The following is a 24,877-nucleotide window of genomic DNA, read 5'->3' as shown; positions in this document are numbered from 1 at the left end:
TAAGCAAAGCTCTGGGGAAAAGAATAGTTACAAATATGATCTGTATTTAATGATCGATTGGAAATCGTATTCAATAAAGTTTATTCTTGAATATTCTAAAGACATTGTATACTACGCAAGGGTCACATAATCCCGACAATTAACACATACGTATCGGCAAGATGCCATGGAATATTTCTATGGTTGTCCTGTTATTTTTATTTGTCCAACGACTTTGCTTGACTTATGCTATCGTCTGACTACAACAAAAGTTTCAGACTGAACACTAATGATCCTTTTCACATGTCAGCTTCCATAGATAAAAGTAATTACTTGCATGATCAAAAGTGTGCTTCATGCAATGATCATGCATTAGAAGTAGGGGCATAATTCATGTTGCTTTTTTGTATGAAGTATTATTGTGATGTTTCCATGTGTGATGCTACCAACTCTATTCTATGCAGCCTTCATGTTCCGTGTAAGATATATATATATATATATATATATATATATATATACTTATGCAAATCAACCATTATAGGAATAACATGATAAAAATTACTCGGAAAGGACCGCGTACAAAAGTCTCGGTATTTTCCTAGGATGTAATTACACCTTTTTGATTTCGAGAATTTGTCAAATCCCAATTACATTGAAACAATGCGCGTTTTCTTTTAAGCAGCAAAAAAGATGCTCGACCACCTATTCATTAGCTGCAGCGGATAGTCCTTCCCCGTCGTTACGAGAATTCCGACACAGGCGGTAAGAAAAGAAAGCTAGAGGGAAAAATACTGAACCTGGGAATGAATTAAATACAGAGGGCGGGGCATATTACATCCGGCGGTTCATTCGAACGTCTACCCTACTAGCCCCTTCGCGTACGGCCTTACTATTGTAATTCGCAACAGCTTTTGTGTGGACTGAACGTGGAAAATGGCTTACGGCCGAGTATGTCACTTCGTACCGTCTGCCTTTTTCACCATCTACCATTGATATGCTTTGTCGTACCGCGCACTGCCATGTAGCAGGCCGCTGAGAGGAAAAAATAGTGATGGTGGCGACGGCAACAGTAACAGCAGTAGCAGCAGCCGAGACAGGAATTCGGGCTCCTCCAATTGTCCTGGCAGCGACAGGATAGCTGCCTCTGGGGGAATCCAAACCGACGAAGCGTCATGAACCGGCAGATGCTGCTCATTCACTGCCTGCGCCAGGTGGCGAGGCCAAGGTGAGAACAAAGAAGCTCGAAAAGACCGAGACTGGCACAGCATAGTGGGAAACGCTCTGGATTCTCAGATCTCAAGCAGTTCGGTGGAAACGTCGAAACGTACGAGCAGGGCGCCCTGCGTAATCCAGGAGACGACCTGAATCTCAAGAGTAGCTCCAGCCGACAAACACCTAGATATAAGAAGCGGAGAGAGAGCGAGACGTGTAAGCCTCCCCGGTACTCATTACTATGAGTACGAAAGGATATCTACGGTGTCAGTGAGCTAGCAGTCTGTAGCAGCGACGGCGCGATCCCTTGTGCAAAGACTATAAGCACGCAGATACCCATCCACTAGGACTAGGATCAAGACCATGTACGATCACAAGGCGAGACAAGTCTAGACTCTGTAACCAGTACAAGTCGAGACGTAAGCTGGGTTTCCGGCCCCTTTCAGTTCAACAGCGGTCGTCGTCACATCGTTATGATGACCCTGGTGCCGCCAACACTACCCAGCAGCACAAGAGCCCGAAAAAGGATAGAAGGATGGCAGGTGTAAGGTGGCACTGGGATAAGGGATACTCGCTGTGAGATCAACGAAAGTGACTGAATAGCTGCAAAGGTAATGGTGGCTGCGGAGCCAGCTAGAGCAAAAGAGACAGCTGGCGAAACGGTTGGATGGCTGTCTTGATGCCGATTTACCGGGCGGACCAGTGTATACGTAGCAGTTCGGGCTGTGAAAGCAACGCGCACATGATTGTCGGGTCTTCGTCTCACTATCACAATTAGATAGTGTCGAACGAATGGATAGAGTCGAGGAAGCGTTTGCGGTGACATGTGGCTGGCAGAAAAGGCCAGCTTCCTCTGTGTTGTCTATTCCGTTCATAGGACCCCTTTTTCCATAGATAAATAGCGTTGCCGCTACCAACATGGTGACGTAACAGCGGTTGATAACAGGAGTGAGGTAGGCGCCATCGACGAACGCAAGCAGAAAGTACAGGCAGCGACGCGACACCGACACATCTGTCAAATCAGAAACCGTCGCTTCTGTACAATGCCGAGTTGTCAATATTATAATTACAAAGGTAACGGCGTCCAATATAGCGTCTTACCGTTTGGTCTACCTGGATACTGAACTGTGTTCCGCTCGCAAGTTTTGATGGTTCCAGGATGGTCTGATAATTGGTTGTACCTCTTGCGCACAATTCCTGAAGGAGAAAGACTACTAAACACGATGCATAGCTTGTCTTATTTCAACTGAGTAAGCAACTAAGGAAATGCTGTCCTTTTCTAATCAAGATAAGCAACGAGATTGTAACAAAAAAAAAACAACATTTATGGTAGACATAGAGCGTATTAATTGTCAAATTATTGCTGACTTTCGATAAGGTAAATCCAATTTCCTTCTACTGGGGTAATAATTCTGCATATATTAGGGCATTTGCCGTTTAATATGCAATAGTGTGGATAATAAAACTCTATCAAATGATTGAGACGTATGCGTCTTTCTCTCAGAATGAGCTGTTCTTTCGATGACTGTAACCCTTCATTAGTTTTAAAAATATTTGCGTATTTTCTAAGTAAGCAAATGATTAGAAATTTAGGACAAGACATAACAAAGCCGTATGCGAAGGCCATATTAGTATCCAAACTAAGTTCAACTACTACTAGTAATCGGCTGGACTGGTATGCGAGGCAAATGTATATTTCATTCAGTGAAGATTATTCTCGTAATACGGCTGGAGGCACAGACAGAAATCGCACAGTCTTTGTCGATCCTAACCGTAAAGTCGATGTAAAACACTGAAAAAAAAACACAGAGTTTAGCAAATGACGTATTGGTCATTTCAACCAAACGTTTTAGATTCTACCGACAACCCAGAGGGTTCAACAATCTTTTTCTCGTTTAGGCAGATTGAAGACCAAGACCTTTTGTCATTTCCATTAGCAGAAAATGCCCTACTACAATGATGGTTGCCCAGAACGAATAGGCTCATATATATGCATGGTCTTTTGCATGTATCTATCTATATGCAAAACACACATATTTCAGTATAGAGCAGCATTTCAAGGAAAGCTGAGGGGACGAAATAATGCAGAATCTCGTAGGAGTTGCTAATGATCCCCGATTCATTAAAGTGAATAATAAACTAGTTTTTTTTTTTCTTTTTTAAGCGATAATACTGATAGATAATGAACAATGAAACACCTCCGAATATAATGATAATCTACAAAAACGTTAGTACGAACCTAGAGGAATAATAATAATTGTAATACCAGCTATAGTGCATACATCTAAGATCATAGCTTCCGCGATGTTTTTGCAAGGATTACCTTTTAACGGGGCCCAAAGACAGCGTGATGTTTTACCATAAGCCCGTGATGGCCTATCATGCTCAGATACATAGGATACGCATATGACACGCGCCTTGTGTATAATCCTTTCGATTAATTTGAATGAATCTTGGCCAAGAATATCGCCTAGATACCGAGTAGACAGATTACGGAAAAATTTTCACACGGTCTTCCTTAGAAACAAATTCTCATAATAAAAACTCAAAAAGGAACTCATAACACAATCAACAGAATTATGTTCAAAGCGTGTTCATATATTTGGTAGCCTAAATATGGGACGAAGGAATTTTAACACTTCACGGTTATCACACCTCAGTTACGTGACCAGAAAGCGTGCGCTCGATGGGGGCATCGTAAGATGCTTAATACGAGAAAACAAAGGATTAGTAGTTCGTGTTGTCACGCCTTATTGCTGGCCATCGCAAAGCCTAATGAATGCATTGACTTCAGTGAAAAAACAGCAGCAGCGGAGTTAAGAGGAGTTAGTAATACTAGTAAGCGAACTTTAGCTATAGATACTACAAATTAAAGATACCTAAAACCTAGGAAAAATGAGGGAAATTAACATTTAACTCTCTCTTTTAAGTAGTATATGAGAAAGTGATGCGAGGATACCAGTCATTTTTTTATACACGCGCGTCTGTCGGCCAGCTGCCGCCAACAAACCGCTGAAACATGGACGTTCTTGCGTAAAATAATAACACAAGTTTACCTTACTGATTTTCGATCCTTTGGACATTGTTCAAGCTCCACGCCTACATTGCCTCTTCAAATGGAGGATATATTCCGTCTATTGTTTTAAGAAGAATTTTGAATCCTCAGATAGTTCAAGTTATCCTACTTACACAAGTTGGTTAAGTTTTTATGTCTTTTTAGTTAATTTTAAAGCGCAAATCGGATGCGTTATCATGTACGCGATGGCTGCCGATTAAAATTCGGTATTCTTTAGGGGTGGGTGTATTTGGGAACAACTGGGGTGTGTGGGGTATATTTTTTTTTTGTTGCAGACACGCGCCGTGCCGCTTTTACTACGGCCTTCCATCTTGGCATTGAAGCAGAATCGATATTTTTGCATGAATGATCCGATATCCTTGTCATATCACCGACCTGCATCCCTGCTCTAACTATAGAAGATCTTGTAATATAAAACGCTTGTGGAGTCATCACGCGACGTTGAAGGCAAACGATCGATCCTTGCTGTTGATAATCTCGATAATAAAAGAGCTTCTGGAACGAGAACACATTTTTAGACGAAAAACAATATTGGATATATTAATTCTATATCAATCTGTTCGTACGGCTGGAAAAATAAATCTTGTATCTTGTTCATGTGATTCGCTTATGGCTTCTATCGTGTACCAGGCCAATTATGCTACCGTTATACAATTAGGTTATATATGAGATCGATAGGTGTGCATTCCATGCTAAACCTTATGTCAATTGTAATCTATGCATTTTTAAGAGACTTCTAGATTGACTGTTTTTTTTTTTTTTATTGAACTGAGATCTTTTTATCCCAATAGCCCTACTGTTCTGTGCCAGAGGTCCCGTAGAGGCGTATACTTTGAGTATGCTTCGCATAACTAGTTATAGAGCCATTCGAAAAGCTAGAAGCTGCTGTCATCCGCGGCAATCACCTAATTCCTATGGGGAGATTCATATATTATATGAGTTCCCCGAGTTTACGTTTTAATTAACGGCTTTCTGATTTTGTACTTTTGTGGTATCTTATATTAGCTCGAGCGAACTCAGTGCTGCCTGAACTCAGCTGCATGAGACACTTTCAGCTCGTGAAACGAATGATGTTATGTAGATGAGCACGCATTTAATGTAAATCCGATATTAAACAAACATACGTATCTTTTTCCGACGCTTTTCTAGACAAAAGGGAGGGTCTTGTGATAGTCGTCAGTTTCTATGCGATCCTTCAGTTCGAGCACTTCGCTTCCCAGCGCCTTTTTGTTATTGAACAAGAGGAAGATCTTCAAATTTTCCAGCACTATAAATCAGCATAAAGGTAACGACTTGCCATGAATTATAGATATGATAATAGTACACTGAGAAGTTAACAAACAACAACCACGAGAATTAGATTAGCAGGCCGTGTTAACAGGACAACCTTGAAGAGTCTGGGACTATCGTAGACGTCTTAAAGAGGTATACGAATATTAGACAGCCGATTCCGAGAGGTGGTTCGTCAATAACCGAGTATAGCCAATAGATAAATTGTTATTTCAAATTTACATAATACATAGGCCGCTAAAAATAGCGTTAAACTTTAAAGCGATACTCACTAGTTCGGCATATCTACTTTCTCTTAAAAAAGACGCACTGAATTTTAACGAAAAGAAAAAAAAACTGAAGTTTCAACGAATGTTTTCAGGGAAAACGTTGTAGTGGAAGAATCTCGAATGGAACCTCGGGCGAAGGATGCAAATCCTGAAAAAGTATTTCGAACAGTCGACAGATCTGAAAGAGATTTTCGATCATTTATGTCGTTTTAGACGCTTGTCTAGAAAGTCGCAACGCGCCTGCTGTTCGAAACGAAAGGTATTCTCCTAATACGAAGCGTCCAATTTAGCAAAGAAACTTCGATTCTATTTGCTTCGTCGAAAGAGTTTAGTTTATTCGTTATCCCCTCGACAGTAGCGTATTGGAATGTCCATTTAGATCTAGGCTAGCTACAAAACAGCATCGGACATCGATCGCAGTCGTCGTTACCAGAACAAGCACCCCTCAGGAATATTCTTATTGTATACGTTGACACGTGTTTCATCAATGTAAATCATCAATAGCTGTTTTCTACGGTAATCGATTACACAGATAGTTTAGATCCGTTCAAAGGATTTTCTTTGTTTGGACTTGAAATCGTTCGACTTCCCGTGATTAACACACCTTATTTCTTTTTCAGACAGAGTAACAGCCAACTGACCTTGTACATTTATTGAGTGCTAGAAAATCTTATTTGAACAATATTGCACTGAGTCAAATGTTTTTCTGTATAGAACACTCTCAAATGGCCTACACTGTTAGAGATATGAAATCGGATTTGAGTATTACACGCTTTACACAGATTTGTTTCAGGCATGTTCAGGATTAGCTCTGCCTATGCACAAATTCAATGCTTATATCTCTTCACACTTTCCGCCATTTTTTCTGCCTTACGCCAAGCAGCACAGCTTCTAAATGCCGACTCCACTTACAATTCGGCTCCATATCGTTTTGATGATTGTGAGTTACGTGAGAATTTTACTTCCACTTATTCTAAGTTGTAATTTAGTTGGCGGATACGCATTCGACTAAAGTGTGTGTGTGTGTGTGTGTGTATGTAATTGGGTGTACCTGAAACGCGTGTCTAATCGCAGTTGAGTGAAGGTCCTCTTATGATTTTTTTTACGCTATTTTATGGCATTCGATTCAAGGAAGAGGCCAGGAAAAAGCTCTGTTACCGTCTCATTCCCTCCGCTAATCCTTTTCTCTCTTCAGGACGCCTGCGAATTTTAACACTACCTCTTCGGCTCATTTTCCTGCTTTTCTTCTGTCCGAATAGCTTCACAAGTACCGCCGCCGCCTCTGCCAATGGCGCTGACCGCTTTCGCCTCGAACAAAATGAACCGCCACCCCATGTTGGATATACATACATATGTAGTTGCGGTCCCTGTGCTAGCTCTGCTATAGCAAAGGTAGTCGTCGTCCACATCGTGATCGTTTTCATTGTAGCTGTAGGGCAAGTGAGGCTGACTGCCCGCGAGCGGGGTAACGACGAACGAATAGGCCACGGCAGATAGACGAAGACGTAGAAGCACGAAATAGCAATAGGTTGCTCAGGAGAAACCTCTCCAGTGGGGTTAATAGTAGTCCGTCAGCTGCAAAAAATACTTCAGCTGCTGCCTTTCCCACTTGTGATAACGGCTTGGCCAAACTCGGCCGCTCTCACAAGTCAGCTCCAGGCAGAACAGCGTATTCACAAAAGTGAACCTGACGAATAACATTACTGCGCTTCTACGCATGTTCATTTCAACCAGAACTATGTATAGAGTTCAATGAAAATATGAGCAAATTTTCGGGGATCTGGCCCAACTGTCCCTTCTAGCTTCCACAGCCAGTCAAAATACAGTCGCCTTTATGTTGATGTCCCAAACACAATTTACGAACTCGAACAAGTTATGTTACCCTCAACATTATAAGAACATCGCCTCGTATTTGATATGCAACGAAATGGCTGATCACATATAATCTAACATTAGCTCGGCTTACGTGACGAGGTGACCTTCTTCGTCTGCCGCATCGTCAAGTCTTCGCAATTAGGCAGATCTTCCCTAGCATGTAAGCCTCTACATTTGCTTACACAAACCTCTACATAGCCGCCGTTCCGCATGCCTTAACCTCTCATAAAGCTGCTGCGCGGTCCTTGGTCCTGGTCGCCGCAGGTGGTGTGAGTGGATCTCTGCCTCTGTCGCACACGGCGCAGCCAACCAGTTAGCCTTTATTTTTGCTGGGCCTGACTTTTTACTCTCCACCTGTGTCTTCAGCGACTGCTGGCGGTGCAAAATGTAAATTTGGGCAAATGTATTCGTTATATACACGGTCTGTTTGAATGTAAGCCTCGGGAAGTTGTGCCATAAAAAAAATAAAAGAGAAAAAAGGCAACCGGCAGGGAGAACGAGGAAAAGAAATTTCTTGACAATGAAAAACTGTTTTTGTATTTACACGGGTTCTAGGCAGCAAGGCAATTTTTTGTTTAATTTTAAGCATGTAAACAGCTTATCATATAATTTTACATTTGCTACTGGAAAACTTTCAACCAAACAGATGATCTGCTTTGAATTGCTGAATTGCTTTAATTATTGCTCCTCCAGCACCAAGAAAGGTGTATATACAACAATATATTTATGTACGTGAATATCATTTCTGTTGCTTAATGTCAGAGCAGGTGCCACCGAGAATGTTCAGTCGTAGTGAAAAGGTGCAATTTAAACCATAAATATTTCCCCCTCCATTTTGACTTGTATATTAAGTATTAGGACATATTCTATAGGAAAATCATGTAAACAATTAAGCTAGCGACAATATACATAGGACACTTCGTCTGACTCTTGCAGTCGACCTCGCACCTCTCGACTCCTTTTTCGAGCCTTAAAGAGCATGATAATACCATGAATTAATTCATATTTTAAATGGCCACGTCTATTTGACCCTTATTTTTAACACGCACAGCTACAAGCCATTGGCAATACTAATAGTACCTCGGATATCGTTTCTGGTGGTGAAAAATCCTTTTTTGCCCATTCTTAGAAAATTTTAAGATATTCCAATAAGAAGTTTTTTTGTTTATCAAGGCTTACACAGCTTGATTATGCAATGAGTTACGTTAAACGATAGTTTGTCTTCTCTGCAAAAATACTGCCGACTTTACAAGGCAGAGAAAGAATACATTTTTGTCGAGAAGCTTAGTTATTTAAGAAAACAATGAAAATAATGCTTTTGTGGGTCTTTCCACAGAAATTCCCTAAAAAACGCAAGTTTTTTTTTAGAGCATAATAAATAGATCAATTTTCTTAAAATAAAATTTTTAAACGTTACTCTTTAAACAAAAGTATTATTTTACTGTTGACTGTAAAGTGTTTTCGGAAATTATCATTAGCGTTTACGTGAGAAGTTGTTGCTATTTTACAACGCACCACATCACAAGCGTTACTTACACGACATCAAATAATTTTTAGATAAAGTTAGAATTAAAACATTTGAAACGTCTTAAAGCACGTCCACTTAAGTTGTTGTCATAGTTACTTCATATACCACTCCCATCAGTACTTCAAATGAGTTCTTCATTTTATGGTATCGCTTAGAAGTATAGATTCGGAGGCTGGTACCGTTTCACTGGCGACTAGTCACTTATACTTTGGTTCCGTTAAAGTTTTAGAAAAAGTACACTTATACCCGGCCGCAAACTCATAACAGATCTAGATTTGTCCTGTCTAGTAATTATATCTTTTGCTGTCAAGAGCCACGTATCTAGGAATGATCCACTTATGATTAATGAGGGCAGAAGATAAAACGTAGAATACTGTGAAAGCTAGTTACATATAACTTTTTCATGACTCTACGAAGTCTAGAGAACTCCATGTTCCAATACAGTCGTTCGTTGTCTTTATGATACATTACTTCAATATGATTGCTTTCATTTAATTAAACACGTTTAAGCGTGCTAGCGTGTTGTGCTACACAGAACGTTAGAGATAGGTTAGTAACACAGAATATCCAATGTACTGTTAGATTAACTTCTATGTCTTTTAATAGAACGACTTCGTATTTATGTATAAAGCACCTAGCTGATTCGACATTTATCTCTTTCCCTTTCCCCACATGCTTTCCCTTTGTTTCTACGCTTGCTATTGTGTCCTGTATTTTCTTTAATCTGTTCTCCCTCTTCAAATGTTTCCTTTTTCTCTTTCTCTCCAAAATCAAATGTTTATAAAACGCTATCAGTTTCAAGGGCTACTCACGAAATCACATAGCGTTCATGCGGATATAGCCAGCGGGAAACCGATCACAAGATGTAACCTCGGTAGCCACAAGAGGACCATCTGTATTGCCCTGTTCACTAGCTCTGTCTTCTGCGCTTGTTGGCAAGCCATCTGTCTATCCATGTTATGCGGGCGGGCAGTTCGCATTGTGCACTATTATTCACAGCGAGACAGCAAAACAGCGTTTTCCATTCCCCCTCGCCTAGTCAACCACTGGTACCATGTATAAGCAGACGCTTTTGCGCGAGCTCACTGACACAGATCCACTCAGCTCGCAGCAGCAACTCGAACAGACGCACACATGGACTTCTTACGACACGCAGACAGCGAAACATAAATATCAATTTCGAGGAGTGCTCTTCTCTCGAATGCTGCCTCAGTCGATGCTACTGAGAGGACTGCTGAGGCCGCTGCTGAGGCCGATTCGAAACCAGGTCCTCCTTCCCTCGTAGCTGACCGAAGATGCAACGCTGTAAGCACTGCTCCGGTGGATCTTCATTTCAGTTGGCCATACACCTACGCCACAGTTACTATTGTAGCTAGTAAGACACAGCAGCGTAAGCAATAGTAGTGACAAAGCCAACAATTTTTTCCCTGGGCAGCGTTCTGCAGAGCCTCCGCTGATAACGACAGTAGTATTCAGCGTAAGCAAAACTGCTGGACAGAGCGAGTCGCCATCGGTTTCGCACTCTTTACGGCGACTGCTACTACTAGTGGCACTTCGACCCACCGGTTGCCTGACTCAGGCAGCTTCGGGCCACTCCTCACCTACGTTCTCATCCTGAATAATTCAACACTCCGTCTTGTGTTTGCTTCATCGCTAGGTAGATAGTTGGCTTCGTCGGCTGTCAACGGAGGAACGAGTTTTGATCATTCGAGGCAAGGTAGCAGCAAAAGTATGCCATCGGGAAAAATCGTATAGAGCCGAGAACGCTGTCAGACAAAACTCGCTCAAACTAAACACTATGGACCACCATCTGGACATCGCCGTCATGTGGTAGCGTCGGTCAAAATACAAATCCGTTGCTTATTTTTGACCTATTTTTATTCTTAATATCCCTCCTTCATATTGTTTCTCCCTCACGTGGCTACGGATGGGATCTATTTTATAGATCCTATGTGGTAAGAGGGACAAGCAAGCAAGCAATCTATGAGAGTCTCCTTTATTTATTAAAAGCCAGGATCGCGTTTTCGATACAGATCCATCCTTATGGTTCCAATAAAGGCTTGTCGATCCGAACATAGGACCAAAAATTATACATAGCTATTTTCAATAGCTATCTGTCTATTTACGGTCGCCTGAGTAGCTACTGCCTTGGAGCAGCAAAGACTCGACCGATTAAGAGCTAAGTTACGTTTGGCTGATGCGATTTTGGCCATGATTGCTGCAGCGGATAGGCTGTATAAGAAGTAAACAAGGAATCTTTCTCATTTCAGAAGGTCTCCACCTAAATGTGATTTAAAGTTATTGTTATTAGATCATAGGTTTAACTCACGATGTGCACTGAACGATAATTTCTAGCGTATTGCCTATACGTAGTTAAAAAGAAGACGCCGCGAATTCGCCGTTTCCTGTGGGTTCTAAAGTATCAAGCCTTTGTCTTTGAATGCCAAGATTTTATGTTAGGAGTTATGCAGTGTTCTGTGATAATTATCTTAGAATTAGCGGTAGCATGGCTTTTACTAACCAATATATGTTAGCGTGTAAGAAAATTATGAGAGCAATTTGGGACTTACTTATCTACGGGTATACAATATAAATATATAGGGTTACGTGAAATCTCTCTCTCAACATATCGTTAGGAAGAAACACTTGTGTCAACAGCTAGTTCGCGCACATGGGATTGTTCTGCACAAAAGCTCTTAGCCATTGATTACCGTCTAAGCTACTTTTCTGTTTAGTGCGAAGCGTCAGCAGGACGCTCGAGTGGATCAAACGCAGTTGTTTAGGATCACAATTACTCCAAGTAGTTGGACACTGAGCGCGTTTCGAAGATCGATGATAGGCCTATCTCAGTGTATTCGCGCTCGTCTATGTTCCCCTGAATTTCGTACTATTTCCCCGCTTAGTAAACGGACAAGTTTCGCAAGTGCCTAACTTGATTATCGTCGAACGCCTTTTGTACCGGCAGTCTTTTGCCTCGGTCAGCTAACCATTGGCAAGTGCGTTGGCGCTTCCTAACTTACCCGGCGGGATAGCTGCTTGTGTGGCCTTAAGTGAGTGGACTAGCGTGTTCTGTCCGTCTTTTGCACTAATGGGGCTACTTCCGGCTAACAAGTCCCCATGAACACATATACACACACGCACGCATAGGTTTACCGCCTCTTCCCCATCTTTGTACCCCTCAGCCCTCCCTTTCTTCCGGCTGGTCCGAAGAGCTGGTACCAAACGGTGCACGTTCTAGCCAGGAGGGCCAATCAATCATTTGAGAGCAGAGGGGCAGCCCTGTCATAAAGAAGGACGCTCGCTACAGCGCACAAAATACTTTCTGCGTGTATAAGACTCCAAACAACATTAGCTCATATTGCCAAAATGCTGCTGGTGGCACCCGTACGACACAAATTATCCGCTCAATGCATTGATTGCCTGTGAGACTCCAGATTATAAATTGGTATGGAACAAAATCATGTACATCATAGAGAAAACGGCCTTTTGTCCGATCTAGCTTGTTCATAGATTAATTATTGTAATAGCTATTGACATATTTAAAAGGTTGGAAGTTTCAAAATTGTTTAAGGTGACTACGTGCGAAGGCGCAATGTTGTGTAATAAATTTATCTTTACACATATAGCAGTACCCTGAAAGTTAAACCCGTTATATTTTGGGACGAGGAGTAAAACTAATTTTAAAACACTTTACCCTATTCGTAGTTTTTCTGGCATACGGAGAAACTCAAATCTATGGCTTGCTTGAAAACGTGGCTTAAAAGTAACAAATCATCAGTTATTATCATCAGAGGGCACATTAATTACTGGCAAAAAGTTGCCTGCTCGTATCGTAGCTAAAAACTATATGTGAACGTCTTGTTTTCATGAAATTGTATAATTGTATAACATTGATAGGTTGAAGCTCCTTGAAAAACAACTATAACAAAATGTAGCCTTATTAGCGTTTTTTAAATGGTATGGTACCTTATGAGGTATATCGATAACGTTCAAAGTCAAAGATCGCGCACTTCTTAATAACTTAACCCAAAAAGGGCAGTCATAAAGTCGTTACTGTAGAATGGTCCTGCGGAAGATTTGCATAAGGGACCTACTATGATGAAAACGTACGAACCCTTGCGAGCATTTAAATCGTTAGTGGACCCAGGTTTATATCAGGTTTAGGGATTTTGGCGTACTAGAGAATTTAATAGCACTTAGGGCAAGCCGTGCTAAGTGGGATGATAGTGTCCCTTCCTCCGCGAACAAATTGTATTTATCCTTATCGTCAATGACGAAGCGCTGCTAAGACGGACTTTTGGATGCGTGCTACGCCCATGGGACTGGGATGTTTATAGGGGAGGTATACGAAAAGGAAGATAAGGTAAGGTACTCTTGTCACGTCGAAGATAACAAACCAACAATAGCTGTAGTACCAACCGTAGTACTAGCGAAGGAAATGCCAGACACGGTAACAGTATTCTCGTCGGAAACATACCGTAGCCTTCTGAACTCCTAACTAGATTGAACACCTCTTTTAAGGGTGGACGACATTTAATGATTCTGCCAGTTGATCGAGCGCTTTCAGCGGTGAAGTAACCACGCTTATAGCACAATGAGTAAACAGAAATAAAGAAATATTCCTAGTGCTTGGTTGGAAAAAAATTAGATTTACAACATCACGAATGGCAGCACAGCTATTGTGGTACTCACATTATTGTATGTATATGTGGATAATTGGTAGTGCATCTAAGTATTTTAAGTGTATCTGGATAAACTGCCGCGGTAATTAGGAAGGTGGGATAATGTACTCGCAACCAAAGAGCCACAAGTTCCTGCCTAATTCACCAGCCTGGATCTACTTACGGAATAAACACTCCGTTCTCCTCGATTCTTATCTTATAGATAACCGACATCTTCCACAGTACTAGGGTAGAAGGATCAGTGTCGTAAATATCTAGTGCATGGAACACTGGTTTTTAGTATTTGACTAACAACAGCTTAAAATCCAGTTTTTTTTTTTTAGTCTCTAAAATAGAAGGTATGTGTAATGGATTTGTTCTATGTATGTTTGAAACGATCGTTACTACGAGGCCTTTAGGAAATGTTTTGGTATTGCAAGGGTTCAGCGACGTGCAAAAGCTGAGGCACTACACGTAGCTGTAACTTCGAACAAATCTAAATACACTTTGAACTTTCACTGTTGTCCTTATCGAATATGAAGTTAAGTGGTATTAAAAAATACTGCTGTGCATCCTTGACGAGAAAAACATAGAAAGCTATTATACATACAGCGCCTATATCTGATACGTTTCATGCGAAAAAATGTGATGTCGTAAAGGATCCAATTGTTCGTTGGGATAGCAGCATCGCAACGATAACGGTGAATGTCAATAGTCTTGAATATATCATCGTCTACGTTATGCAGAGGTGGGGTATATACTTGACAAATAGCGTCTCAGTTCTCATTTTTATTTATAATCGCGCGGAAGTCAAATCATTGGAGGGCCTTTGAAAAAGTAGCAACAGGACGCAGCCTCCCAGGAGACGTTGTAAAACGAATGTGCCCAAAAACAAGCCATCGATCATATGATGACAGACTTCTAACACAGGTTTCGCTTTTCGAGCCTCCAATCACACGAACGACAGGCGGTAACATAAGCCGTCTGTCTTCCTTCACACTCATTCATAAAAAAATTCGTAAATTTTCAGGAAACATATAATATAGGCTCCTCGAACTGAGTGAAGTTTTTTTTCGATCTTCACTGCTCAAAGGCACTAGTCCTACATTTCGATAGGCACTTCGCAGAGTCGTCCAAGCGTCGAATTGAGTGTTTTCGAAGAAGTATCAAGTTTAAGGGCTTTCTTTGTAGCAATAATGGAAAACCACTGTATTTTGTACTGATACAACTCGTGGTTACAAGTCTCTTCTCCAGGAGCCGCGTGTTTAACGTAATGATTATAAATGAAAGTATTAAAAGTGGCCTCGAGGCTCGTTAATCTCCAAACAGGCTAAGTGAAAATTGTGGTGAATCGTGTAAGGAGCTAGCTAACCGTGCTTACCGGCATTTAGAGTACGATATTACACTGCATCGCATCGATAAATGCCCTACGAAAGGAATTTATTCCCGCATTCGATGAACGGTAAGGTAGAAATTGTAATCAACTTCAAGTTTATACGTTTCATGTTGATAACTCAACATGAAATTCTTTGTCAAGGTCTAAAATGTTCCACACGGTCTAGAAAGAGACGTTTTCTTGTTACATTAGGTGCATCTGCAATAGTGGGCCTATCCTAACAGCCAGAGTAATTATGCTAGTACTTGGATCTGCCAGCAAAGCGGTCCACGGCTTCGTTGAGGTAGAACAATACATTTACATCATTACCAACTGAAAACACTTATGGTACGCGACGGCAGGTTTAGATGACGCGACACTACGACGACAGTTTATTACGCGTAGCAGAGAAACATATTGTTTATCGACGTTTACCGGAAATATGCCATTGCGCCTATATATGCATCATTCACTTCAAAGTAGCCTGTATCGTATCAAGTGAGGAAAATTATTATTAACACGCTGATAATATTCCATCGATTTGTGGTGTCTACGACTTATGTTGCGCATTCACATTAAACTGTCCTGGCAAAGACCTAAAGGATCGCCTTGGGTACGAAATATCATACTAGGACAGCGTGGTGACCTGGATTACTTACCTACGTACAACAAATGAAGATTGTATGCTAAATTAAATTAAATTGTACTTGTTTTGAACCTGGCGCTTTTGCACAGAGGCACTAGAGGCGCAGTTCGGCGCATAGAAAGGAACTTACATTGCTTTTGCTTACAGTAACCGATATCTTAGAATCAGTCAAACGTAATCGATAATGTTGTTGCGTTCTGCATTACCAGGAAAATGAAATGTTAATATTACGGCATCGTAGCGTACGACCTAGCGCAATATTTCATGTCGCATAGCCCTTTTCTGTATTGTACGATCATGCCAAGCAAGCTACACTTGCGCTAATTATCAGAATCCTTAGATCCTGAAGTATGAAAAAGAGGATATTTTGTTTCCATTCGAACGCCAACATCACTTAGGGAAAGCGCTCTCCCCGAGGTTATATATATATGTGCAGATGTAGCAATAGTCATTAAAAAGTAAAACGACGAAGTCGACGCACTTGACCCAAACGGGGGTTGTTCAAGCAAGCTGCTGCTGCTGCTGCTGTTGTTCGCGTTTCACAAATTTACATTGGGGAGAAACCCTCTCTAACGCTCTGGCAAATCCCGCTTTTTCGCGAGATCTCCTGCTATACATATGTATCTTGCCTCTCGTCCTCTTTCACTTCCCTGCTAAGTTTCGTTTATTAAGTTTAATGACGCGGCGGTAGCTCGACCATGCCAAAGAACAGGAAGGAACAAGCAACAACCGCTAAGTGCACCCAACTGTAAGACTAGAAAGAAGTGACGGGTAGTTGCACCAGCAGCCAGTATCGGAGTCTCAGCGAAGAACAAGGAGAGATACCCAAAAAGGCGAAGCAGAATGGGCCTTTTTTTCGGTTGCTCTCTTCTGTTGGCCTCCTAACAACTTGCACGTCGAGCAGCAGTGGTCCGATTCAAGAATCAGTTTATGACCGAAAGAAGGATTAGGGAACTGTACAAAAAAAAAAAGGACTGACGAAATTGAACTGATACAAGTAGTGAAAGCACTAGCTGTGCTGATAAGGAGAGGCGATGCTCTGCGTAGTTAGATATTGACTTACTACATCAACTACTAGTTATTGCTCTGGCTATAATCCAGGAAATGCTTGAAATTAGCAGAAAACAATTTCAGAAAATCAGTGATATGTGGCAGACCGAGATCAATTCTTCCGGCCGTTGTATACAGGAATCAATCCGTTTCTATAAGGCATGCGGACTTTTACTCAAACCACGGTGCTGGGCTTTGCGCGTTCGAAGTGGCTTTTCACGTTGCCCCAAGTTTCGCGACACTTCAACGACAATCTTAAATCGCTTTTACCTTCCTTAACTTCAATATCGCTGAATCACGACGAAGGGAGCTGAATCGTTGTATTGTCAACCGGCTTTTTGATATGTGAAAAAGAGTCGCGCGCTTCCATCAAAGCCCCGCGTTCATTTGAATGAATGTAGTCACGTTCCATGTTACGGAGACTAGCTCACTGACCTGGAAAACTTCCTCTTTAGCTGTAGTACAGCGCATTTTTCTTTATCCTTGCCAAAACTTTGTTGTATTTAGAGGTCCTTAATGCACCGGCCTTGTCAGAGCTTTCTAGTTTCACAGATATTAGTAAATCCAGTTGTCACCTATGAACTGTTCATAAATCCAAGATGAGCGTACGCACTATCTCGCATCATCTAATATTGGCTCAAGCTTTCCACTGGCATTTAAAGATCGAGGGTCTTCCATTTTTTTTTTCTTTCAGATTCCCTTCTGTGTCGTATTGCTCTCGTTTACGGGGTGTTCGGACTAAACTTGGACCCATTTCGCGAGCTGTACATAGCAACGGCGGCTTGCGCTCATCGATAATAGTTGGTACTGAAAGAAAAACAATTCTTTTCACAGCAAAATCTCATGACAGAGGCAGAACTGTAAAGCTCGAAACGTGAGCAAAAATTGTTTATTGTTTGTTGTGACGTATTTGTTTCAAACGAAATTTAACCAAGTGATCAATTTTTCTGATGTCCTGAAGTCGATCTAAATTATTCTCAAATCCATGATTTCTGAATAGAGGGTCAAAATTAGACTAAGGCTGTAAAACGTATCGAAATTCGTTTTTTAAGCCTGGAATTATAATGCAGAAATTAGACTAATTTTGAACGGACATTATACATTGTTGATTAAGCTCTGACGGTTAGTTTTCTCTTGAGCTTTTCCCCAACTTCTCGGTTGTGTTGCACTCCTTGGCACTTTTAGGCCCTCGGATTGTAGAGACTGTCGGTTTAGTACATGCCTAAAATTTCAACTTAATAGCTTTTGAGTCTGGCGTACTTGAACAACGAAACTTTAACAAGTATAATTATGTTCTAAAAGTTGATCGTGAACTTGGAGAGAAACGTATGTTTAATGATTTGTTTTGTTCCATTGGGGAATGTCTCTATCGATAGATGAAAAATGTCAGTCAAGCATTTGTTTTTATGTAGATGGCAGCTTATAAACACTCGACTGCAGCTTATAAATACTCGACATAAGTATTGTCTTCAATTTATTTTAAACACCTTGTAGATCTGTATATTTTGTTTGGTATATGAAAGTATTTTCTGATACCTATTTTACCCTATAGGTTTCTGTACCGTATTTTGGATCGGTATATTAACTTCGTACATAAAAATAGTCCGGATTAGCTAATGTTTGTCTAACCCTCTCAATTCCCTTCCGAAGTAATTTCCAGCGGATGTAACATACCTTTTCGTTCTTTGTGCGTCGAGATAGTTTTCGGCTTGGTTAGCAATTTTTCCTGTATTTTTTGGAAACGCTTCTTGTTCAAGCTTCTCTTTTGTTGTGTAAATAGGAAACAATCACAACAGCCAAGGTCTGGTGAATGCGGCGGTCGGCGAAACACACGAATTTTTTGGCAAAGACTACTGAACAAACAGTGAAACGCAATTGATGCCTTAACGTGATGGAGCAGCCAATACTCGTTGTTGTGCCACGTATTAGTATCAGACTTACGCAGTCTTCTTGAAACTTCTTAATTGTACTTCATGATGACTCTGGATGGCATAAATGATTACCGACTGTTAACGAAAGCTTTCTGACGCCTAAGCGGTCGGTAAAAATGGCCTGACATGAGCCAATGGAGATCACAGTGTGCTCTGTTAGGTCTCTTTGTGATTCGCGGGTTGACAAACACAAGTTATTCTAACTCCTCCTGTCTAGCTTCGAAGCGCCTGAAGCAGTCGCTATTTTAAACTTCATTCAGTGTATGGTTTCTGAAAGCATTCTGCAACGTCCGGAAAAATGTTTGCTTTTTTTTTGTTGCCGAGGATGATTCCGTGGCGCAAAAACGCAAAGGACTCTTTTGTTTCGACCACCCGAGAAAGCAATAAAAGAATGGCTCAAAAAGGCTTATCTATTTAGGACGCAATTTTTTCTTGAAAAGCCCTGTTCCAAATATGACTTACGCAGTAGACAATTGACCTCAGAATTTAAACATGTTACAAACCAATGAGTGATTTGTGACTAGTCTAAATCTTGACTAGATTGTGCGCGAAGGCTATATTCGTTGGCTGGCGTGATCTCTAACGTCTTCGATATGTCTACAGAGACGGAGCTGATAAATTATTGTCTGTTGACGGGACCCAAATGGGCGCTTTTGGAGTGTTCATGACATCCACATTGCTGCAACTGCGTAAAGCAAGCAACGGTGAACGTTGGCCGACACGCAAACGCAGAAAAGTAGCCCACATGGAATTGCCAGTTGGGTTGGCAAAAAAATGAATAGGGTGGCTTACTATGAGGCAGCGCATTGATGACGATGCCCACTGTAAAAAAGGCAGCCCCTATCGCATTTCGATGGGTATTTTTCGGCATTGCCAATCTTGTTCACAGGCGAAACAAAAAAGAAAAACACAATCGCCTAAGTTGAACGTATCGAATGCTGACATGGTGTTGATTGCTATTAAGGAAACGCCAAATTCGCTAATACGGAGTGCCTCTCTTCTACAAATACATACATATTACTTTAATTTGTGGATGTAACATCACATATTAGACCGAAGAGAGGAAAAAGTCATAATTTAGAAGAGTAAACTATTAGAATATAACATGTGTGGAATTTCTGGGTAGTCTATATTTAATTGGCCGATGACTGTATCTGTAAGAATACTTACCACATATTTTCTCAGCTCTACGTTTAATTGCTTCGGTATATAAACTACCTATGACTCCCACATTTTCACCCTCGTAAGAAGTAATGTTGCGTGAACCTTGCGAGCGAACCCTATCGACAAAAAAAGTGCTCTCGAGTGTTCGTTTGCTATTGACGTTCGTTCGACACGCAATCGTTTGACCTATTATCGTGCCGATATAAATGCGTGAAATTCACACGCGCAGTATGAACTAGCTTTGTCCGGCAATTTTAAGGGAGCGCTCTTGGAGGTCAGCCCGCTGACACAGTCGTTCTACAGTTATCCCAGCCTACAAATGGTTATTGGTCCTCTAGGACAGCATTAGTAACCATTTTTTATACTACAAACTGCTGCTAAACTAGACACATAGGTAGGAGGTAGTACGAATTTGGCTGTGTAGGAAAAGGTGCTCTTAGCATCCAGACGTAATCGTAAACCTAGCATATGAAATAAAGCCAGTGAGTAGTGTCGCCGATCGAATGAATTGCTCAATACAGCTGCTGCGGACGCAGCATGTCCTGTCACCAAAGCATATTCATTAATAGCATATTTTTGTTCGCTTCTGTTTCTATTAGAAAATAAACGAAGGCGTACTTCCCGCGAACCGCTCTATTTCGTCGGTTTTCGTTTCGACCTTTGCTAGTGGTGCCAATCAAGATCATCATACGCATCCGTTATGCTTTTGCCTACTCCCAGAACTCGCTGGTTCGGACCCAACTGCAGACAAATCTCTTTATAGCGGGAGAAACACATCGCGTGTGTGCGTCCGTATCAAAGCTCTTCTAGAAAGATATCGTACATCACCATGAGGGAGGCCCACGTTGCAACAAGCTTGTTGCAGGCAGATTCAAGTCAAGAAAGCAGTGTCCATTATTATAGCAGGGCACGCTTTGAGAGAAGGAAGTATAGACGCCACCTAAGCCTTAGCATGAGCTAAAGCCTTAGCTTTGCCATTGCAACAGCTACCAGTACATCTCGTGCCAATTACTCTTCTCTTCTTCCTCAGGACACCGGCGGCAGCCTAGAAAGAGATCATAATGTACGTATATATTTTATTATCGTATGTGTATAGGCTAAATTAGCGGCGATGATGTTGAGTTTATAGATTAGTTTTCAAAATATGCCAGTGCTCTCTATGTTATTCCGTCGGGAGGCTGGTTGGCTGGCTAGCTTCCAGCATGAAACGAGCATATTTGAACTTGAGATTTGCTGGCAAATACTAGGCTATTACGGGGACGTCATAGTATTTCCAGATCCTCATATTATCATACAATCTAACATACCTTATCCGCATTCATTCGATCTGTGTTACGTTTGTGGATGAAGGTAAGTTTGTAGGACATGATGTATCTGATTCAGTACGTAAAAGCTTGATTTTCCAGCCTGGTTCTGAAAGTTCAACTTTTATGTGTTTTAAAGTTTATACAGTTTTAGACAAATACAGGCGACTATGTAATCTCACCTTCCAGGGGAGTTGTCGCTTCATGGTTAAAGATTTAGACTCCATTTCAGAAACTTACTGAATTGGTAACGGGTAACGAGATGGACGCTGCTCATATTCTATATCGTACCAGTACGGAGATACGGGTATAAAGTCCAAACAACGCATCAAAGGGCGGTGCATTTCTTACAACCTACACCTGTGCTCTCCAGGGCAATTTGAGACGAAGTTACTCTAACACAAAATATAATCCAGCACGTAGATACTAGTAATTCGTCGCTCCACGTAAAACAGCAAGTACCTTGCTCTTACCTTAAAAAAACTGACTCTGCAGGTGTATGTCTGACAATAAAAAATACATTTTTACAACCTAATTGGGGAAAATTTTAAAAGAAGTAGAAAGTAATTCGGAATCTAACTGGCTTCAATACAGAATATTCCACCAAGCAATATATCCGCCTATATTTATGCTAAATTCTAAGAAAATTAAAATATTAGAGAATTCCTCATGATATAGGAACAAAACCCACGAGATTATGCGCGAGCTCATTGCACCTCCACATTAACATAAGGAAAAATAAAAAGATCCTGTAATATGTATACTTCTATCCTCAGAACCTGCAGTTGTACCTAATATCCGACTACCTGGAGTAACAGGAAATACCGTAGAGATTTGGTGAGAGTACTCCCGAAGTAGAACAAGGTGCATGGTGAAAGCGAATATAAGGGTGTCACAAGAAGACCATAAAACATTCCTCTTGGGATGAGCGCCCGTAGACTCTGATGGAAGAATGAACGGTACTGCCACCTTCAGGATTAGCTTTATATCTGTCTCTTCGCCTCCCCCATCCGCGTTGCTCGCCTAACTTGCCAGCATTCGGCGTGAACTACAGGACAGCAAATACTGGTTTCCTGGCTGCACAGACTTGAGGTGTTCTTGTCCATGGTATCCCTTTATGACTTAAGCATGTCCTGGCTTTTACTATAACATCCTCGTTTGCGTCAAGCGTAGACTCAAATGTGTTCCACTCAGTCGGAAACAAATAACTGCTGGTTATTTAACTTTGAGTCTCTTCGAAATCTAACCTTTTATCCATTGTAATGGATACATTCTGGTTTAAAAATTGTCATTTTGACTGCCTGGGCGACATTTCAAGTTAAATCTGGTCAAATAGAAAGCTGTTCTTCGTATCGAACTTGGAAATGATCCTTAGACCATATCAGTACCATTTGTTCTATGGTATAAGTTATTATATTGCAGGTGAAACGGAAATGAGCGATATCGCCTATATGTTTTCATAGCGAATGCTCCCTTCGATTTATTTAATTACCGTGGAAGGGTTGATTTAGGTAATACTTAATTTAAGTGAAAAACGCTTAAAATATTAAATAAAACACTGCTTTAGGGGATAGGGCCTTATCGTTTTCCACTTATTTATTTCTTCCTTTCAGCCCTTATTGTTCGTTTGCCTAATGATGAACTTCAAACGAGTTTACATAGAAGTATGTCTTAACTTCACTGGATTTACCCTTGTTTTCTTTTCTATTCATATATTCAGTCGTTCTTAATAAATTGCAACTTTGCTCCGACAACTTTGCATGACGGTTGAATTGAGAAAACAAAGATGGCTGGACTGTACCCCGTATGTCCATAGGCGTGCTAGGGCACTGTGAGCGTACGTGCGGCCACACGAAAGAGTCAAGGGTCCTTTCAAGTCGTGGCGTTCGTTCAACGCCACGTCAATTCGGCTTGCTTCTTACTCAGCGGTAAGTAGGTCTAGCAAAAAGCTTATGCGAGTCGATCCATCAAGCAAATAATATGGCAGAGGGTCTAGCGTTTGCACCTTCGGTCTGCTTTCTCTTTTCCTAACAGAAGTTATTCCTGTGGCGTTGTTCAGGGCGCGTCGCTTAGCGTTCGCCTCCTTCAATAAGTAGGCAGCGGTAGCGGCAGCATCGTCTCTCACCGAATCACTTCCTGTTCCTGCTTTTACTTGTTCTCCGCCTTTTTTCGCGTCATCGTGATCATCGCCGTCGGGCGTTGAACAAAATACTCGTGCGCACAGACTTCCTGTAAGGAAAGGAAACCTTCGAACGCCATCGCTTAGACCCCTTCGTTGAGGCTCTTTTATTCTTTCGCCGACTCTCTGCCGTTAGCTATATCGGTAGTGCAAAACAGGGACCACTTCGTTCTCCCGTTTCTCGTGAAGGACAGAAAATAGTGAAAGCTACCGAGAAACGAAAGACCGTACCAGAGAACCAACGACACCAACGGGTAGTGGCGGGAAGTGTAGGCTGCTGCCGCCGCCCGCCATTCTACGGCCTAGCCACTTGCCATGACAAACTTTTGACAACAATATCCCCATGCCCTCGTGGCTCTCCGTCGCCAGTATTTCTTTTTGGTATATGGAGAGAAAGAGTGCCATCTGTGAGGGCGAATTGACGGGCCCGTTAAGGTGGGACAGTGGCGCTCCAGCGCTAGCAAGTGAAGAATAGGAGGATCAGGAAAAGAAATAGGAAGAGGTATGAAGAGAGAAATGTGAGAACGAGTAAGCATGACCACTTCTGAGTGAGTCTTTTGAGCGACGGCCTGATTACGCAGGCGACTTTTTCCCCAGCAGCGGCCCTGCCAGACTCAATCAGGAGAGACCTGCGGAAGCTTCTGAGAGCCAACAGCGGTAGCCGCCAGCCGTCACTGCTCCCTGCGGTTCTTGCCTTACACCTGCTTGGTTCACCGACAAAAACTTCTTTTATTAATGTTCACACCGCGGAGCCTTACCTGTACCGATTGCTACACCAACAGCAATGTGTAAAAAGGCCAACTTGCGCGATTCAGAGGAAAATACGGAGTAAAATCGATGCTGATGATAACGTTGATAAACTGAAGTCAGCGATGCGTACAAAAGGAAAAGCACGCTGTTAACCAAAGACGGGCTTGGGGGTGTGTAAATGTGCCTAGATGTTTGCTTGTTCTCTTCCCATTTTTAACCTTTACAATAACATGGATGCATATAATACTATACAACGACACTTCTAAGCCAAGTAGATGCCCGAATATTGTGATCTACGACGTAGCAATCATCGATACGACTGATTTTTCCAAAGGGGAAAAACGTTCCCTCTTACTATGTTGCTGGAATTACCAGGAAATTGTGTATCATTAGAAACATTTGCTTCATGGCAGTTTGCAAAATGCTGGTAAAACTACTATGACTAATTCACCAATACGATGATACAAATATGGAACTTAAAATTATATATATAAAATTCCATCGCTTCAAGTTACAAAAAAAAAAAACCTCATCCTTGATGTAATAGAATTGTACTTGGGCTAAAAAAAGGACATGTTTTTGACAAAA

At 41.5% G+C, this 24,877-nt stretch overlaps 1 protein-coding gene and 1 long non-coding RNA gene across 13 annotated transcripts; one reads left to right on the top strand and one right to left on the bottom strand.

Moving 5' to 3' along the window:
* On the bottom strand, positions 1-11,263 carry LOC147758501 (uncharacterized). 6 transcript variants are annotated; one of them, XR_015318357.1, is made up of 4 exons: positions 9,238-9,817; positions 7,793-8,070; positions 3,515-4,762; positions 1-2,983 (listed from the first exon to the last, which is right to left on the bottom strand). XR_015318357.1 is itself a non-coding variant. In XM_086976581.1 (3 exons), the coding sequence occupies exons 1-3, from the start codon at positions 9,695-9,697 to the stop codon at positions 4,656-4,658; spliced, it is 369 nt and encodes a 122-aa protein (XP_086832707.1). In that variant the 5' UTR covers positions 9,698-9,817; the 3' UTR covers positions 3,155-4,655. The 6 variants fall into 6 exon arrangements, 1 of the variants encoding a protein (XP_086832707.1); XM_086976581.1 differs by lacking the exon at positions 1-2,983 and having other exon boundaries at positions 3,155-4,762; positions 7,890-8,073; positions 9,620-9,817; XR_015318359.1 differs by lacking the exons at positions 1-2,983; positions 3,515-4,762 and adding an exon at positions 4,770-5,534.
* A 5,116-nt stretch (positions 11,264-16,379) lies between these two features.
* On the top strand, positions 16,380-24,877 carry LOC111243052 (uncharacterized). Of its 7 annotated transcripts, none has more exons than XR_015318733.1 (7): positions 16,380-17,358; positions 17,656-17,765; positions 20,656-21,119; positions 21,593-21,814; positions 22,137-22,467; positions 23,081-23,288; positions 23,420-24,877. It is a non-coding gene; the product is annotated as an uncharacterized LOC111243052 (long non-coding RNA). The 7 variants fall into 7 exon arrangements; XR_015318731.1 differs by having other exon boundaries at positions 16,380-17,418; XR_015318732.1 differs by having other exon boundaries at positions 16,380-17,761.

Source organism: Varroa destructor, unplaced genomic scaffold, assembly GCF_002443255.2.
Source record: "Varroa destructor unplaced genomic scaffold, Vdes_3.0 BEIS01000001.1, whole genome shotgun sequence".
Classification (NCBI taxonomy): domain Eukaryota; kingdom Metazoa; phylum Arthropoda; class Arachnida; order Mesostigmata; family Varroidae; genus Varroa; species Varroa destructor.
This window is presented reverse-complemented; position numbering and strand designations above follow the sequence as displayed.